This window comes from Thermoascus crustaceus, assembly GCF_041956765.1.
Source record: "Thermoascus crustaceus strain CBS 181.67 unplaced genomic scaffold VTN00scaffold_5, whole genome shotgun sequence".
In the NCBI taxonomy this organism is placed as follows: Eukaryota; Fungi; Ascomycota; class Eurotiomycetes; order Eurotiales; family Thermoascaceae; genus Thermoascus; species Thermoascus crustaceus.
In genome coordinates, this window is record NW_027192531.1 from 269,230 (window position 1) to 285,008 (window position 15,779).

At 51.7% G+C, this 15,779-nt stretch overlaps 5 protein-coding genes across 5 annotated transcripts; 1 reads left to right on the forward strand and 4 right to left on the reverse strand.

Moving 5' to 3' along the window:
• Nucleotides 1-112: 112 nt before the first annotated feature.
• Nucleotides 113-1,628, reverse strand: VTN00DRAFT_7682 (uncharacterized protein; the record flags this gene model as incomplete). Its single annotated transcript, XM_069434452.1, has 3 exons — nucleotides 113-488; nucleotides 551-1,472; nucleotides 1,559-1,628. 3 exons carry the CDS (start codon nucleotides 1,626-1,628, stop codon nucleotides 113-115), a joined length of 1,368 nt encoding a protein of 455 aa, XP_069285948.1.
• A 635-nt stretch (nucleotides 1,629-2,263) lies between these two features.
• On the reverse strand, nucleotides 2,264-4,042 carry VTN00DRAFT_7683 (uncharacterized protein; the record flags this gene model as incomplete). The annotated part of the gene is made up of 2 exons (XM_069434453.1): nucleotides 2,264-3,656; nucleotides 3,708-4,042. The coding sequence occupies 2 exons, from the start codon at nucleotides 4,040-4,042 to the stop codon at nucleotides 2,264-2,266; spliced, it is 1,728 nt and encodes a 575-aa protein (XP_069285949.1).
• A 3,510-nt stretch (nucleotides 4,043-7,552) lies between these two features.
• Nucleotides 7,553-9,681, forward strand: VTN00DRAFT_7684 (uncharacterized protein; the record flags this gene model as incomplete). The annotated part of the gene is made up of 3 exons (XM_069434454.1): nucleotides 7,553-8,743; nucleotides 8,805-9,094; nucleotides 9,153-9,681. The coding sequence occupies 3 exons, from the start codon at nucleotides 7,553-7,555 to the stop codon at nucleotides 9,679-9,681; spliced, it is 2,010 nt and encodes a 669-aa protein (XP_069285950.1).
• A 748-nt stretch (nucleotides 9,682-10,429) lies between these two features.
• On the reverse strand, nucleotides 10,430-12,221 carry VTN00DRAFT_7685 (uncharacterized protein; the record flags this gene model as incomplete). Its single annotated transcript, XM_069434455.1, has 4 exons — nucleotides 10,430-10,595; nucleotides 10,684-10,859; nucleotides 10,963-12,069; nucleotides 12,150-12,221. The coding sequence occupies 4 exons, from the start codon at nucleotides 12,219-12,221 to the stop codon at nucleotides 10,430-10,432; spliced, it is 1,521 nt and encodes a 506-aa protein (XP_069285951.1).
• A 2,110-nt stretch (nucleotides 12,222-14,331) lies between these two features.
• On the reverse strand, nucleotides 14,332-15,776 carry VTN00DRAFT_7686 (uncharacterized protein; the record flags this gene model as incomplete). Its single annotated transcript, XM_069434456.1, has 2 exons — nucleotides 14,332-15,493; nucleotides 15,586-15,776. The coding sequence occupies 2 exons, from the start codon at nucleotides 15,774-15,776 to the stop codon at nucleotides 14,332-14,334; spliced, it is 1,353 nt and encodes a 450-aa protein (XP_069285952.1).
• Nucleotides 15,777-15,779: the final 3 nt, after the last annotated feature.

A 15,779-nucleotide genomic window follows, 5' to 3' on the forward strand; every position in this document is an offset into this window, starting at 1 on the left:
ACTGTCCTTTCCCCACACCTTCCTCGAGAAAAAGAAAGCATAATACATTGCGGAGAAGACAGACTTGGGTTAAATTAAGAATGACAGCACAAGGACACACACCAAATCCCGTTCATGCCTTCCGGGTACTCTTCTTCAACATGCGCCTCTGCTCCCTCTCCTTCTCGCGCTCGAGGTACTTTCGCTGCTCTTCGGCGCTCATACTGCGCAGGGTGCGCTCGCGCTCCTCCTTCTTCAGCTTCTCGAGCTGAAGCTTGCGCTCTTCTGACTTCTCCTCCTCATCAGCCCGGCGCAGCCGTCTGATCTCTTCTTCGCGGGTGTTGCGGACCTTCCGCGTCACCTCAGCTCGGAAATGGGCCGACGAGACGAGAAAGTCGGGAAGGCGGAGGAACAGGCTGAAGAGGGGCATGGTGGAGGCGTAGCTGGCAGTGGAGGAGGGAATCTGGAGAGACAGGTGGACACGCTTCCTGGGAGTAGTCTCCTCGATCCTGGGAACGATTATCAGTCAATCAGACTCACAGAGTGAATACTAGGCTAATCAAGGACATACTTGGTGGGCTTGTCAACAGGCTGGTCAGAGATAATCAGATACTCCAGCAGATCACCCGCCTGCTCAACCGCCTTGATGAGTTCGGGAGTGAGCAAGGTGTCCGTGATCTCCGCGCTCTCGCTCATCACCGTCACCCAGGTTGGAAGCTTGGGGTTGTCCTTGGTGAAGGTCAGAGAGGCATCGTAGCGGTCCTGGCGGAACTTGCGCATGTGGTTCTTGTGCACCACGGCCCAGACGAACCCGTCGTAAGTCGAGTTGTTCACCTTAAGGGAGCTAGTGTCACCCGCAGGGACAGGAACGAGTTCCTTCTCCTTGCCATCAAACGCGTACGCCACGGCCTCGAATCTTTCAGCGGGGGTGGGCCAGCTCTCGAAGAAAAGACTGAGAATGTAGTCCATCAAAAAGGTAACCGGGTTGTAGCGCTTGAGCAGCTTGATGGAGATGTCGACGAAGGCAACGTTCTGCCGACCAGTCGCGTAGGACAAGAATTCCTGCGCCGACTTCTCCCTCAGCACGCTCTCCGGGGCAACCAGCTCAGAGGACACGGATGCCTTCGTCAGACCATCAGCCTCGACAGCTTCCGCGGAGATCTGTTTCCTGACGCCTCCGAACCCGACGACGGCGAACTCGTTTTGAAGGACCGGCACATGGGCTTGCGCCCACGCCTTCGCCTTGCGCCTGTTTTTGCGCGTGCCCCAGATGTGAAAGGCGATGATGAGGATGAGAAAGGGCATAACCATCGCCTCCTGCATGAAGTCCCGGGGCGTAGTCCGCTCCCAGACCCGGTACCATTTTGTGTACGGTACGGGGGAAGTCCCAGGTTTCGCGGCCCCGAATGGAGAAGTTGCAGGCGTCGCAGCCGACGAAGCGACGGAAATGGAGGCAGGCGATGGCTCTGGAGCGCCTGCAAAGTCTGCAAAGTCTGAAAAGGGGAGGAAGGGAAGCGTGTCAGCGGTTGAGCGCTGAATTGGAGGGATTGGTTGTTGCAGTAGATGACAGCAAACTTACCGTCGTCGGCATTGACTGGAGCGGGAGACGGGGAGTCGCCGCCAAACACGTTCTTGAACACGCCAGCCATTGTGAGAAGAGAGATGCCAAATATCCTTCAACTCACGGCCGGGGGATGTTGCAACGTGGCGCTGGGTGAGGAAGGAAAAAGAAGCGGAAATGTTGAGAGTCGCGGTGTCGGTCGATGTTAGCTGGGCCCGGCGTAGCTCGAGTCTGCGGAGGCGAGATGAGCTGCTGTTCGCCCAGCTCCACACACACTAACGGCTGCGACCCGGCTTTCTAGAAAACTCACCGTGCCTGACAGCGGCTCGAGCACAGCAAAACTAGGGTTCTAATTAGGGCTTGATACAAAGGAAAGATAACGATGGTATTAGATCTAATGGAAGTAGAGTGGTGTTAGATGATACAACATCATACAACGCTCCCGATTCCACCGCACCGCACCAGAGTTTCCCTGCCAGCTAAGACCGAAAGCAACCAACAAACCTGAAATGAACGATGGTATCCAGAACAAATAAAGAGAAAGTACGTCCACCTTTGTTCTCATTACTCCCGAACTCCAGGCTTGAAACAAACACGCTCCCAAACATGACATCGTATCGGTCATTAACTTCCCAGGCGACCCTCGGGTACAGTCAGCAAGATAGACGGGAACCAAAACCATCAGATAATAAATATACAACTAGAAAGACGAAATTCGATGGCTCACTGGCCATACGCAGGTGGGGGGACTTCCTCCTGGTTGCGGTGATGCCAGAAGTTGCCGTACGGGGTCCCCGCCGCAAATTTCTCTTCTTGTATTCTCTGGGCGATTTCACCGGCCATCTTTGCTACCCATGCTTGCTCGACGGCTCCATTGCCGTGTACAGCATCCATCAATGGAATGATGGAAGCGGGGAGATGACGCGATGATGCGGTGGATGGCCCAGCTTCTTGCTTTTCACTGGCGTAATAACACTTTCCCTGTCTTCGAGGTGTGGTATCAGTATCCATGGCAGAACGCCTGTTTTCAGCCATGTTCCGGATAGGTGCGGACGAAGACGAAGCTTCCGCTGTCTCATGCATGAAGTCCCTTGGGGCACCGCGATGTCGAGCGGGCCACGCAGTCGGCTGGAAAGGCTCGCTCAATCTTTGTTTCTCGTGGATCGGGGGCAACTGAGTAGAGTCTTCCGGAGACAATGGTGGAGTAACAGGATCGTCACTCTTCTCCTCAATAATTGGCTGCGGCGCGGAGCACACGGATGGAGCACTGTTTGTCTCTGTAAACATACTCCCACTGCTCACACTTTCTGCATCATCAGTGGTCTTTGGACGGCGCAGATCCACCACCCGCTTCTTTCGCTTCCTCGAATGCGCCTTCGAGTGACGGCCTGAACCAAGGCTCAGGCCGTACCCGCTAAAGCTGTGACCAGACATGGAAGGTCGACTCTGTGTAGAAATGATACTCGCGGAATCTTGTGAGGAATACATCGAACCGCTCAGGTTCGACTGCGTTCTCGACAGCGTCGGGCTCATGGGAGATGCAACGCTCGCTGACCCATCTCCCGGATCTGAGGGACCAGTCCACGCTCTGTATACCACCTCTCGGATGGACGGCGTGAACAAGGATAGTGTCCGTTGCGAGTCCGTAAGAGCAGCAAGACGCAGCAAGTTCTTTTGTGAGAACAGAGAATGGGTCTCCACACCCGAGTCCAGCGACAGCGACGCAATCTCGGACGCATTCAAAGCATTTCCCAAAGCATCCACTGGGTCTTGGGGAGGGCTGGCCAAGGGATCCTGACCGGGCCCCTCGGTATCCCCTTTGGTCTGCTCCTCCTCACGGTCACGGTATTCGGGCACCCATAGTCGCAAAGACAATCGGTGGATGATAACCGGTAGCTCATCCATAAACAAAATCCGCAGTTGAGCTTCGATTTCCCTCTGCAGGTAATCACGGACGAACGGGATGGAGTCGAACGTCGACGACACTTTGAGTGATTCCAGAGGGTCATTTCTGAACACCACTGTGATCCCTTTCTGTTTCGAGAAGACCAGGATAATGAAGCCAGATAGTTTTATATCGGAGAGGGTGATTTGAAGTGGGATGGTCAAGGGGGTCCTGGGTAAACCGTGAGCGAACGTCCGTCATGTCGGCCAGATGGGAACTTACGCTGCGGCGAGCGGCTGAGGCGATGCAAACGCAGGTCTTGTAAGTAGATAAGTGTTTAGCGGATTGGCCTGGACCCGAGTCTTGAGGGTCAGAAAGGCATCGCCCGAGTAGGACATCTTGAAGATGCCCCGAAAACGGTCCTCCGCCAGGTCACCAATCTCCAGAATCTCCAGCTCCGGGGGGATCGAGCCTAGGTTCAGCTCCGTCACGATGATATCGTCGACAATGATGGGTGGTTTGGGGGATTTGTTAAGGGCCGTGGTTAACAGATCCTGTGCGCGGGTGTAGAAACCCGCGTCCGCCATGAGCGGCGACCAGTTGAAGTTGAAGGCCATATCGACGCATTAGGATGAGGCTGCAACGACGTCAAGTGAGGCACGACGGGGAAGATATCGAAGGAAGCCGGAGGAGAACGACGACTGTCGAGCACAGAGCGGCGGGAGAGGGTGGGAGGCGAGGATCACCGACTGTGATAAGGCCGAGGCGGTTGGATCGCGTGCTTCGTGGATTTCCCTCCGGTTCCTGTGACGGGCAGCACGACGCAGATCCGTCAGCGAGGAGCGGCTCCATCCACCGCTGCCGCAAGGGGCTTTTATGATCGGCTTGCGTCCTGCAGACGAAACACAACACTGTGGAGGAGAGATAGCAAGAACGGTAAAGACCAGGCGTGGTCGTTTCGAGACACAAAGGGGATTCTTAAAAAATTGCACGGGGGCGCCGGGACGGGAAGAAAGCACAGATGGCGGGTCGACGGTCGGATTCCAGCAAGCTCCACGCGGTAACGTCACAGCCCTACCTCCACCAACCAGCCTCCTCTCGCTGTGCCTCTCCCGGACGCGCCCGACCCTGGTACCTTTTTTTTTTTCCCTAGAAGACTAGCTCTGACAGCCGCTGTCAAACTGCCAGAGTATGGGTTGGGTTTTTTGGAGGGGATCTTCCGCTGAATACATCGTCCAGGTGCTGGTCGGGAGTTCTTTATCAGAACCTCCGCAACCCCGAAAATAGTGCACAGTACCCCTCTCCAAAGCACCCGAGATGCGCCTCATCCCACAAAGATGCGCGGCATTCAGCCCAAGTTCCCCAATCTGGCAGCAGCATCTACGTGGCACACCGTAACAACAGGCAATATGCGCCGAGAAAAAAAATCCAGGATAGAACGAACTACAGGCAGATACGTTTATCGTGAACGTGTGGAGAGTCGAGACCGTGCTGATACACGCCGTTCTCGCGTAGGCCAGTCTACGGTCTACCTACAACGTAAGGGGCAGGACGATGCCACAGGATGGTCCTTGGGTTGCAGCCTTATTACGGGGCTTCATGGAGAAGATAGCAGAGGCCCGTGGAAAAGAAAAAAAAAAGACTGAAGAAGTGTTAGACTTGCTAAGTGACTGCATCTCTCGACTTTTCCGACTACAAAGCACAGCTCGAATTCGGACTAGCATTGGAAGCTCCGGATCCCACTGCGGACACAGATCGTCGGATAGTCAAAAACTTCTCAAAAACTTTATTCACCCTGGATCACATTCCCCTGTGTCAGACCTATGGATCATGGAAGTTCTGGAAGGTCTGAAAGTCTGCCTGTACTCTCGCGAGTACCCCTCTACGGAGGGAGTCGTTTTGCTAGACGGTCGATCTTCAACATCCCGCTTCTTTTCGCTGCCTTCTCATTGGCTATGCCCTAGACCCGGTGTCAGTGACCTACTTAAATTAGGGGTGATTTTATGCATGTCAATATCACTGTTGATTAAGACTGCAAACAGTAAGGTCGGGAAGCTTAGACCGGCGTCAGGGCAGGGCGTCTTCACTTCAAACCGCGCTTACTGCCGCGTGCTGCGTAAGGAGTGTGCAGTCACTGCAGTGCAATCTTGTTTCCCCTTGATGCAGTTGCCACCACGGAGCTCTTGGAGAGCGCAGTCCATGAGAGATATCGCATGCAATCAACTCCTCGTTATCAATTGACGTTATCTCCACGCTCCATACAAAGCTCGAAGATTTTATCAGGTAAGCAGACTGAAAAGGGGTAAATGTGCCCTGCCGCGCGTGTCTATCTCCAAAACGCGTTCCATCATATGACTCACAGGGACGGGGGAGAAAAACTCCGTTTACGGTTCCTCCAACAACGTTCCGCGGTGGCCGTGCTCCACGACGGCCCCTGACAGGGTTCGGAGATCTTGGCAACGGGGTACCAAGGACGCTGGCGAAACCGTTTAAACCGTCGCGGAACCACACATAGCAAAGATGATCTAATCTGCCGTGTAGCCAGTGGCAATGAGATGGAGACGGGATGGGATGGGATGTACCTCTTACTGTACTCTGTAAGAAGTATCTGCAGCCATGATCGACGGATGTGCGATTCGTCGGTCGATCTTCTCAGTCAGCCTTTTCTCTGCAGACTCCATCGTCATTCAAGACGGTGCGGTGAGCATACTCCGTAGACCGTGTAGTGATTGAGCAGGACGGCTGAAACCAAAAGCCAATGTCATACTCCCGAGTTCCCGACATACCTATGTGGGATGAGATAGATGTCCAGCTGACCCTCCAGGGCTCCCGCGGTATTTTCCAAATCTAGTCAGATGACCTTCTAATGTTCATACACCGGCTGCATTATCTTGATTCATCTAATCGGTGAGGAAATCACGCCACTTTTGGCGGATGGCTATACGACATACTCCTCTATGTATACTGGTGAAGACAGCCCGACGGGTGAACACAACCCTGGATGGACCTCAACCTTCTATTCGGGTCTCTCCAAAGAGCTTAAGACCCACGGCCAGATGTACATAAACCTACTTTACAGTTTCATTTTTGTAGATGAGAAACAGGAGAGGGAGGGGACGGGCTGCCTCTGTCTTTAAGATGTGATCCTGTCGACCTCCTTCGAATATTTGAAAGCTACAAGACTCGAATCTATCGATAGACATCTACAAATTACTGTAGTACATGTACATTGGGACAAGCATTTGTAATCTCAACCATTTTTGCAGCATAGGTACTGTGCTTCAGTATGTATGTAGGGGGTACTGTTTATGGTTCTATGCTTTTGGAAGGCCTGCGCCATGGCTTCCCCTCTGGCTTTTCCATCCAGCAAAAAAATAATACTTATAAAGACCGACAATTGAGTAGCCGGATTTAACTTAAAAAGAAATGCAGGAGGCGGCGTCTCTCAAGGTTCCGCATCGTCCACAAGAAGTTGAACGTCATAAGATCCATCCAGCAGCGGCTCAATGTTAGGTACTGGACTTAGGCACATCGTACCTGAAGAAGTAGTGCTTTAGGCAGACGATGTACTTTTTTCATTCTCTCTTTGTTAGCTTACGTTGAAAGATAACCAAGTACAGAGGCCTCGTCTCCATGCGAGTACGGAGAACGAATATATATTTCGCACAGCCGGCAAGGTTACCAGACAGCGAGCACGACTAATAGGTCAATGATACTAGTGGCCCAGTTTTGAAATATCATGCGTCTGACCTTTCGATATTTTTTTGGTGGATCGCCTTCGAATCTGGATGCACTACATACATGGAGGTGCTGTCAGTATGCCGTACTTGGAAGGGATAAGAGCGTCCAATCACCACCCAGCACCCCGCAATAACATTAGTCCGTCTCTTCACCCCGACAACCAAACACACTATCCCCATCTGAGAAAGAAGTCAATAGCCCCAGTCTGGTCTTTCACTCCTCCGTACACTATCCCGGCCTGAACAGGGCATGCGACCAATTGCTCCATTGTATCGTGCGAAGTCCCCGCTGTATTGTAGAGCAGGGTCTCTTATCCTTCAACTCCTTCGCCAACCAATACTTCAATTGCTTTTTGATATTTTGGTAGACACGCATAGCCCGGCGCTATGCTTTCGTCGCCGTTCTCGCCCGTCCCTGCGCTCAAGGCGCCGCGGAGACAGCCGACACGGGCTGGCGCATCGAAGAAGGTCTATGGGAAGAGGAAGGTGGATGCTCCGAGAGCTGTCTTTGACCATGGAAGTCCGATTCGGCCCACGACGAGGACCACCAAAACAAAGGCGGGCGACGAAGTGAAAGCAGTCGATGAATTGCTGGACGATGTGCAGGAGAAGCTTGCAAGGGTGAAAATCGAGGAGCAATCAGAACCGGAGAAAAAGGAGGATCCAGAGAAGGAGAAAGAGGAACAGAAGGGGAAAGAGAGTACAGCGGAAGATGGTCAGCGAGGGGACGAGAGACCGATTGAGCAAGCCACCTCGACCAAAACCCCCAAGGCGGAGACGAAATATGATGTCATGAAGGAAGTCAGGATCCACGCACCAGTCGAGCCAGCTACCGTTGCAAAACAGCCAGAAGAGGGAAGCACATCAAAGACAGTAGAATCGGAGAGGAAGCGCGTGAGGAAGCAGAAGAAGCCCGCCCCGCGTTTATCGTCCGGTTGTATCCAAGACCCGAAAACGAACGCGTATGCCCGCCCGATCCTGGATGAGTCCATGTCACCCGTCGCATTTGAGGGCGTGCAGAAGTTCGGTTCGTGGGCTGCGAGGGCCGGGAACATGTTTGAGGTGGTCAAGATCGCGGAGGGTTCGTACGGAGAGGTCTACAAGCTCCGACTGCGGGAGGAAGCCTGCAGGGGCGAAATGTCCAAGTCCAAGCTTGCGAAGTTGCGGGCGTACGGGGATGGTGTGTTCAAGATCGTACCTCTTCGGGCTCAGAGCGGTCCTGGATCGAAGAAGTTCACCAGCGTCGATGAGATTGTCGCGGAGGTGAAACTGCTGAAGCTCCTGGATCCGATTCCAGGTTTCGCGAGGTTCCGGGAGATACACGTCGTGCAGGGCCGGTTCCCGGAGTCGTTTCAGGCTGCGTGGAATAAGTACAAGCAGACGAAGGACGACTGTCTGAATCCGAATCCAGCGAACAAAAGGGCCTACCCGGATTCCCAGCTGTGGGCCATCCTGGAAATGGATGATGCCGGCTGCGAACTGGAGAAGTTTTCATGGTCTTCGATTTTCCAGGTCTATGATATCTTCTGGGGTGTCGCTATGGCTCTTGCCAGAGCGGAGGAATATGCCATGTTTGAGGTAGGGCTTTTTCTTACCCTTCTTAACCCCTTGATCAGCGCAATGCTAAATCCTGCCAAAGCATCGAGACCTCCATCTTGGAAATATCTGCTTGAGGTCGACACGGCCAGACGGGTGTATGGATCCTCCGACTTCACTCAGCGCGAAAGATCTGGAGTCTTCAAGTGGATTCGGACTCAGTTCACTAGAAACCACAATCATCGACTACTCCCTCTCTCGTGCGGAGCTTAGACTCAGCGATAACCCGGACGGAAAGGCGGAAATCGCCTCTTCAGATCTGGACAAGAAGCAAATCTTCGACGCCATTGGCAGAGACGAGGATGAGATCCTCCTCCGAAACACATACAGATAGTAAGTTTTGGCTGCTCTCATCGTCTCGTATATAACCATCATCTAACCGAAATCACAGCATGCGCGGACAAGTCTACAAAGGCAACCCGTTGGACGAGGAGAAAGCGCCCGACATCCCCGGAATCTGGGCCGAGTACACTCCCAAAACAAACCTTATCTGGCTGCTATTCCTCCTGAAGAACCTACTTAAGCACAAAAAGCCCGAGCAGCATCAACCATCACCACCACCACCACCACCACCACCGAGAGAGCCACTTACACCCCGTCACGCAAACAGAAACATCAAGAAATCATCCACCACGTCATCATCGAAATCAGACCTGAAAAAGAAGAAGACCATCAATGTCGCTGTGGATGCAACAGATGCAGAAGAGAACAAAGAGAACAGCCATGACCAGTCTCAACAACAACAACAGCAGCAACAAGAACAAATCGCCGCATTACAGAAGACCCTCTCTGACCGATTATCAAAAGTCCTGGAGCTGCTGGATCTGAAGGACGGCCACGAGGACATGTGCTGCGCCGCGGATCTGGTGGCGTACGCGATCGATTCGCAGTGGTTGGCTGAGAAGGATTTCTTTACCTAGGTGCTAGGTGTGATCTTTTTTCAATATTCAATGGGGATTTGCATAGGTACAGTACAGTACATACATCCTGTTTGTTAGTTAGTGATACCCGGGAGAGAGAGATGACTGGGCTGATCTGATCTGATTACGGGGGTCATAAACCGGGGTTGATTTGATTTTCGCATATATTTTCTTTTTTTTTTCTTTGTGATTCTGTTCGTCCTTTGTTACCGGCATACATACCCCTAGTCTTGCATAGCATAGCGTGCGTTATATTGTCCATGGATAGGTACTTACCTAGTGTTGGCGTTTTTGGTGTTTGTTTGTCCAGACCAGCTTTTTATCTCTTTATCTCGTGGGATAGAGATGTTGCATATAGATATCGGGTAGTATACAGTCGCATATACACCTGCATATATATTTACTATAATCTCTGGGGTAATGATAAAGAAAAAGTCCCGTCTTCAATTAGTTGCGTTTAGCGGTCCATTTGTTGGCTCATGACTACGTAACAGTCCATGAATAAAACAAAAAAAAGTGCATAGATAGATATTCGCCAGAAGATGTCCTTCTTTGATATGTGTCCCAACAGAGTTTGCCCTTTTCATATCAACACTAACAAAGAATAGATATAAATGACATCATCTCATCTCATGTGTCAATTTTATTTTTAATCCATTCGTTTCAGTTTCATTCCGATTCCCTTGCTTTCTTAAATCGTTCAGTCGGTTTCGAATTCGAATCATATGATATCGGGCAAGTTCAAGTTTCAATCCGTCCTTCCCCTCACAGGTGTCAATTTCACCATCAGATCCGGCTTCTGCCACAAGATGTACGCCTTCTGCTGGTTCCAGTCGGAGCTCTCGCTGCGGAGCTCCAGGTCGAAGTGCCACAGGACCTTGGTGAGGATGAGGCGCATTTCTGCGTATGCGAGACTGAAATAAAACAGAGTTAGATTCTTTTATCCAATTTATGAGGTGTTTTTTTACGTGATGAAATGGTAAAGGGATGTACTGTACGTACTTTTTCCCGAGGCAGTTCCGAGGCCCGAAGGAAAAGGCCTGCATGGCGTCCCTGCAGTCCGATCCGAACTCGGGGCTGCTGCTGTTATCGAGCCAGCGTTCGGGGAGGAAGGATTCGGGTTCCGTGAAGTTGGATTCGGCATGGAATGTCGACCAGGGGGCTACGGAGACGGAGGTCTGTAGTCGCAGTGTTAGCATTGCTATTATTTGTTGTTTATTTCTTGTCTTCATTTCTTGCACGTTATTATTCATGATATTCATGGGAAAAATCTGGACTTACTCCGCCAGGAACAAACTGATTATCTATGACTGCGCCGCCCTCGGGAACAAGACGAGGGAATATAGAGGGAACAGGCGGGTAGATCCGCAGACTCTCCTCGAGCACGGCATGCAGGTAGGGCAGCTTCGCGATGGATATGATATTTATATCTCCCTCGTTCGCGAACGTGCCCCGGATCTCATCGACCAGCTTGCGGTACATATCCGGGTTCTTCAGGAGGTAGTAAGTACACCCGGAGAGCAGAGTTGCCGTGGTCTCGCTTCCCGCCAGAATGAGAATCGACACCGTCGCCTCGATCTCAGGCTTCGTCATGCCCTTCTCATCGTTGTGTCTGAGGATGTAGGACATGAAATCCGGCCGCTCGGTCGGCTTCTGCATGCGGCGGTTGAGCTTCCCCACGCCGAACTGGAAGTGCTCTGCGCGCTTTTGCTTGAGTCCTTTCACCAGCATGTTGAAGATGGGAGTGATGATGGGATACGACCGCACGATGCGGAGGAATGGCTGAGCCCTGATGGACTGGAAGAGCGTCAACCACGGGTGGAATCGGCCGTCCTCGAGACAGTTAAACGGCTCCCCGAACGAGAGGTCGCCGATGATGTCGAATGTCACGTAGCTGTACCATTTGACCATGTCGACGACCCCCTGGGACGGTCCCGTCACCTGCGCATGGAGTCTGTCGACGAGGAGGTCCACGTAGGACCGAAGCAGGGTCTCTTGTTCCCTCAGGGCCCGGTCTGAGAAGGCGTGCGCGAGGAGGCGCCTGATGCGGGAATGGTCTGCTTCGTTGGCGTTGATGATCGTGGGTGAGCCATTGACGGCGGGGAAATAGAATTTGTGGTCCTTGAGGAAAGCACCTTCCCCTGATTTCCGGTGGCCGTAGATGTCTTTCCACGCTTGCGGGGCTCTATATGTGAGCTTGTCGGGTCCGATTCTGACGACACTGCCATATTGATCATGTAGCCGCTTGATCTGGAACTGGAGCACTCCTGTACATTCCCAATATATGAACGGCAAGTGGGAGATGGCTGCGAACTTAGGTCCAGGGAACTTGCGTAAGGGATGGAAGTAGAGAGCGTAGACAGCGCAGCCGATGTAATAGACAATCCACTGGATCCATAGATACCATCAGCATCATGCATGTACATACAGCATTGGATCGTGTTCTCTGCACAAGGTAATTACAGTACCAGTAGTATGATTCCACATATGGACTCCGAGAGAGATAGTTTCACTATGGAGTCATCCTGTAAGACAGCCATGGTTACTAGAATTGAAGAGAAAGAAAGAGAATTTCAGACAGCCATAGGCGTTCCCAGCCACGGGCCTACTGGGAAAGCAAGAAAACAGGTTGAAATCGACCTCGACAGCCGCGACTGTGATGGGGGGGTTTTATTAGTATCTCTAAGGCGGGTCTAGATACGTTGTGATCGGCATCGTCACACTAAGATGAGTTTTTAACCGGGAAACCTAAGCTGATCGCTCGCCTCATCTGAACTGAGGGTCATTCCGAACAGTTCATGCGGGGACAAGCCACCTTTTGAAGAGCTAGTTGTGAACTGATCCGCGCGTGGTCTAGGGCTATCATCGTAGTTCGTGGATGGATATTGACGAGACACTCCGCCTATCATGGATTAAGATCTTACTTCAGTAGGCCAATCTTTGCAGCTTGAATTCAAGGAACGTTTCTTGGTCTGGAGGCCTGAGCCACCGACACGGGATGGAAATACAGTAGGTATGAAGACTGCATAACTAATGCGAAGATGGGTTTTGCAAGTTAATGTACGGAGTTACTCGCTATGACAAGTATTACCTCCTACCCAAGGTAAGCAGAATGCAATAATCATTCATATCTCACTTCTGAGCAAAGAAACCTGTAGCAAATTTACCTGCTTAAAGGAGAATGGTGGTCCAAACATACAAGGAGGATGGGCTTCTAGTTGAGAAAATTGGCTATTTTTTGTCTTTTGCCTGAGTTGCAGGGATATTATCCTTCGAAATCGCGAGAAATATAAGGTGTCACAAAGGACCATATGATGGCGCCAATTTTCCATGGCCATCTCGACCAAGCGCCATGCGTTTTTTTCAGCCACGGATGTGAATATTGAAGATCTATACAGAAGTTCTTTGTGCATGTGTACTGCGTACATTAGACCAGGCATCCATGATACCAACAGATCTGGCTCCCGACGACAGGACAGAGACATTCTCTGCATACCACGTCTTATAGAGAGGACAGTGGCTATCTCCATGGCGTGCGGCGTTCTAGCCCACGGAGGAGTCTGCAAGACGTTGAATATGACAAGTACTCTGTTGCTTCTGTCATCTCCGGGAAACGGGGCCGCGGTCCGTCTCCACAAGCTTCCGGATAACTGATGCTTAGCGAATAAGGAGCATCCTCGAAACGCCATCCAGCAAGATCAGGCATTACTGACTCGGTCAAAAGCATAGGCTCCCCTGACCAATGCAGACAAGACGATCGGAACCCTCAGTGCCGAAAACCCCCCTGTCAATAATTGATCGTTCACCCGGGATTTGGAAAATGTTGCATGGATGGCGCGGGCGCTTCAGGGATGTATGCGGTAGCGCCAAACTCTGCACGAGAAGCTGCCGAGCGCGGGTCTCGACCGAACCGTCGCAGCTCAGACATGCATAAATTGCATACATAAATGTTGGTCAAAGAGCCAGATCCCATCACGCACTACGGGGTTTATAATAGCTAAGAAAAAATCGACGGACGGGGTGCAGTACTTTCGATCAAAAGCCCGGGACAAGAAATCCAGCTCGAGAGCCTCGTGGACCTGTGGAAAGCACGTTGGTCTAACTATTGCAGCTAGCATGCATTTGCCTAGGAACTAATTGTGCCGTACGGACTCTAAAAAATTCAGCGTGGCCGGTGAGGTCCATATTCGGAGTGTTATCCGCGTCTATTGTGACGAGGATTCTCGTGTGATTAGAAATCTTATTGCAGATGGTTTGATCATAACAATGCGATGCACCGGACTCTTCTGCATAACACGTAGCCGCTGTCGTCCTTTATCGAATTCGGAGAGATGCGTAGATGTTTGTGGACGGGGAAACTAAAAGCGATTACAATACCACATTAATATATTCATGACTCGGTATTATTGTTAGGGGGCATTCTAAGGTTCTGATGCCCTATCCCCCTTCCGTGTTAGGAACAGTGCATCCCCTCCACCCATTTCTTGTGTTTACATCTTCCCATAATAAAGCGACCATTGCTCTATCATCTATTCAAACGACCATTCTGATTGCCATGTTACTTTAGACCAACAGCATACCCCTACTATCGGGTATGTTCAGTGCAATTAGAGCCAAAACGCCATGCTTAAATGTCAGAACTAAATTATATCATGCATTGGCGACAAGGAAGCTAAGCAGACTCCCTACCGTCAGCCCTGCCACGAGCATCAAGCTCATAAAGCCACCCGCAGCATGCCGTTCTTCCACAGCAACCCACTGCGCGGCACCCACCATGCAGCTGCTTGCGATGTATCCGTTCGTAATCCCGAATAGCAGTTGTACAAAGAACAGGTAGAACGCGTCACTGTTGACTGCGGCACCTCTTCCGCGCACGTTGCACAGCATGTAGAGTGGGATGAACACAAGGCGCGAGATGGCAAGGCTGAACAACACCTTGGGGTAACGCACCAGCGGGATCTGGGGGATCAGGACGGACACTCGTCCAATCAAATCACCTGTGTTCCAGAGGAGGAACGCGAGCGGAATGAATGTGGCCTGTTGGAGGAGCCGAGGTCTGTCGGATGGATCCCGGACGGACTCGATCTCCGCCGTGAAAACAGGGAACACCATGGTAACAGCAAAGCAGAGAAAGAGAGCTAGAGCCATCCAGCGGAGCTTCTTGAAAAGAGTCCATAGTCCAATCGTCTTGCGATCTGCATTGTCTGAAACGGTCTCATCGTCAGCTTCATCCAGCACCTTGGACACAGCGCGGGATTGGCGTCTTTCGAGGTAAAAGAACGAGGCCAACGCCAGGGCAGAGACAGCTGTAGACGTGGCGAAGTACGCAAATGCAGACTTGGACGATTCCTGCCGTACACCATCTTTCTGTTCTGGCACTGCAAGGACAGCTATGATCTGAACGATGCATGGCAGAACGCCCGCGACACCTTGTCCTGCCATGATCGCCTGCGTGTATTCACCTCGTCCAAATCCGGAGACATATGAAAACACCCCGTTTTGATTGACACCCGTCGCCAGACTTGCTCCGAACACCATGACCAGCACGAAAGCGAAGTATACCCCGACCGAAACGCCTTTGGAAAGGACCGTCGAAAAGGCCAAGAGACTAAACACGACAATATTGATCATGAGGGATAATGTTATACGCTTGGAATATGAGGCATTCTTCTGGAGTTTCGCCAGAGTGGTAGCTGAGGCAAGATTGGTTACGGTCGAGACGGAGAGGATGGATGGCTGATAGTGCTTGACAGCCCATTCGCTGGAATCGAACCGGTGATGGAAGTACGGGGCAGCAGCGAGGAACATGTTCCTAAGCTTCCATGTTAGCTAACGGTAGATACCAAATCGCCCAGATAAGACGTTGACAGGAGCCGGTGCTGAGCACACGGATCGAAGGCATACCAAGCCCATAGCATCGCTATGCCCAGTAGAAAGAAGATCGAATATTCCAGCAACGAAAAGCGCGATTCCAACCGACTCTCGCCATCTTCAGCGATCGATCTGTCATCGACGTCGCCAGCGTTCGCCTCGTTGTTATCTAGCAGCGGCTCGTACGACGCCGACGGAGTGACGAGCTTCCTGATGCGGTTCATTGT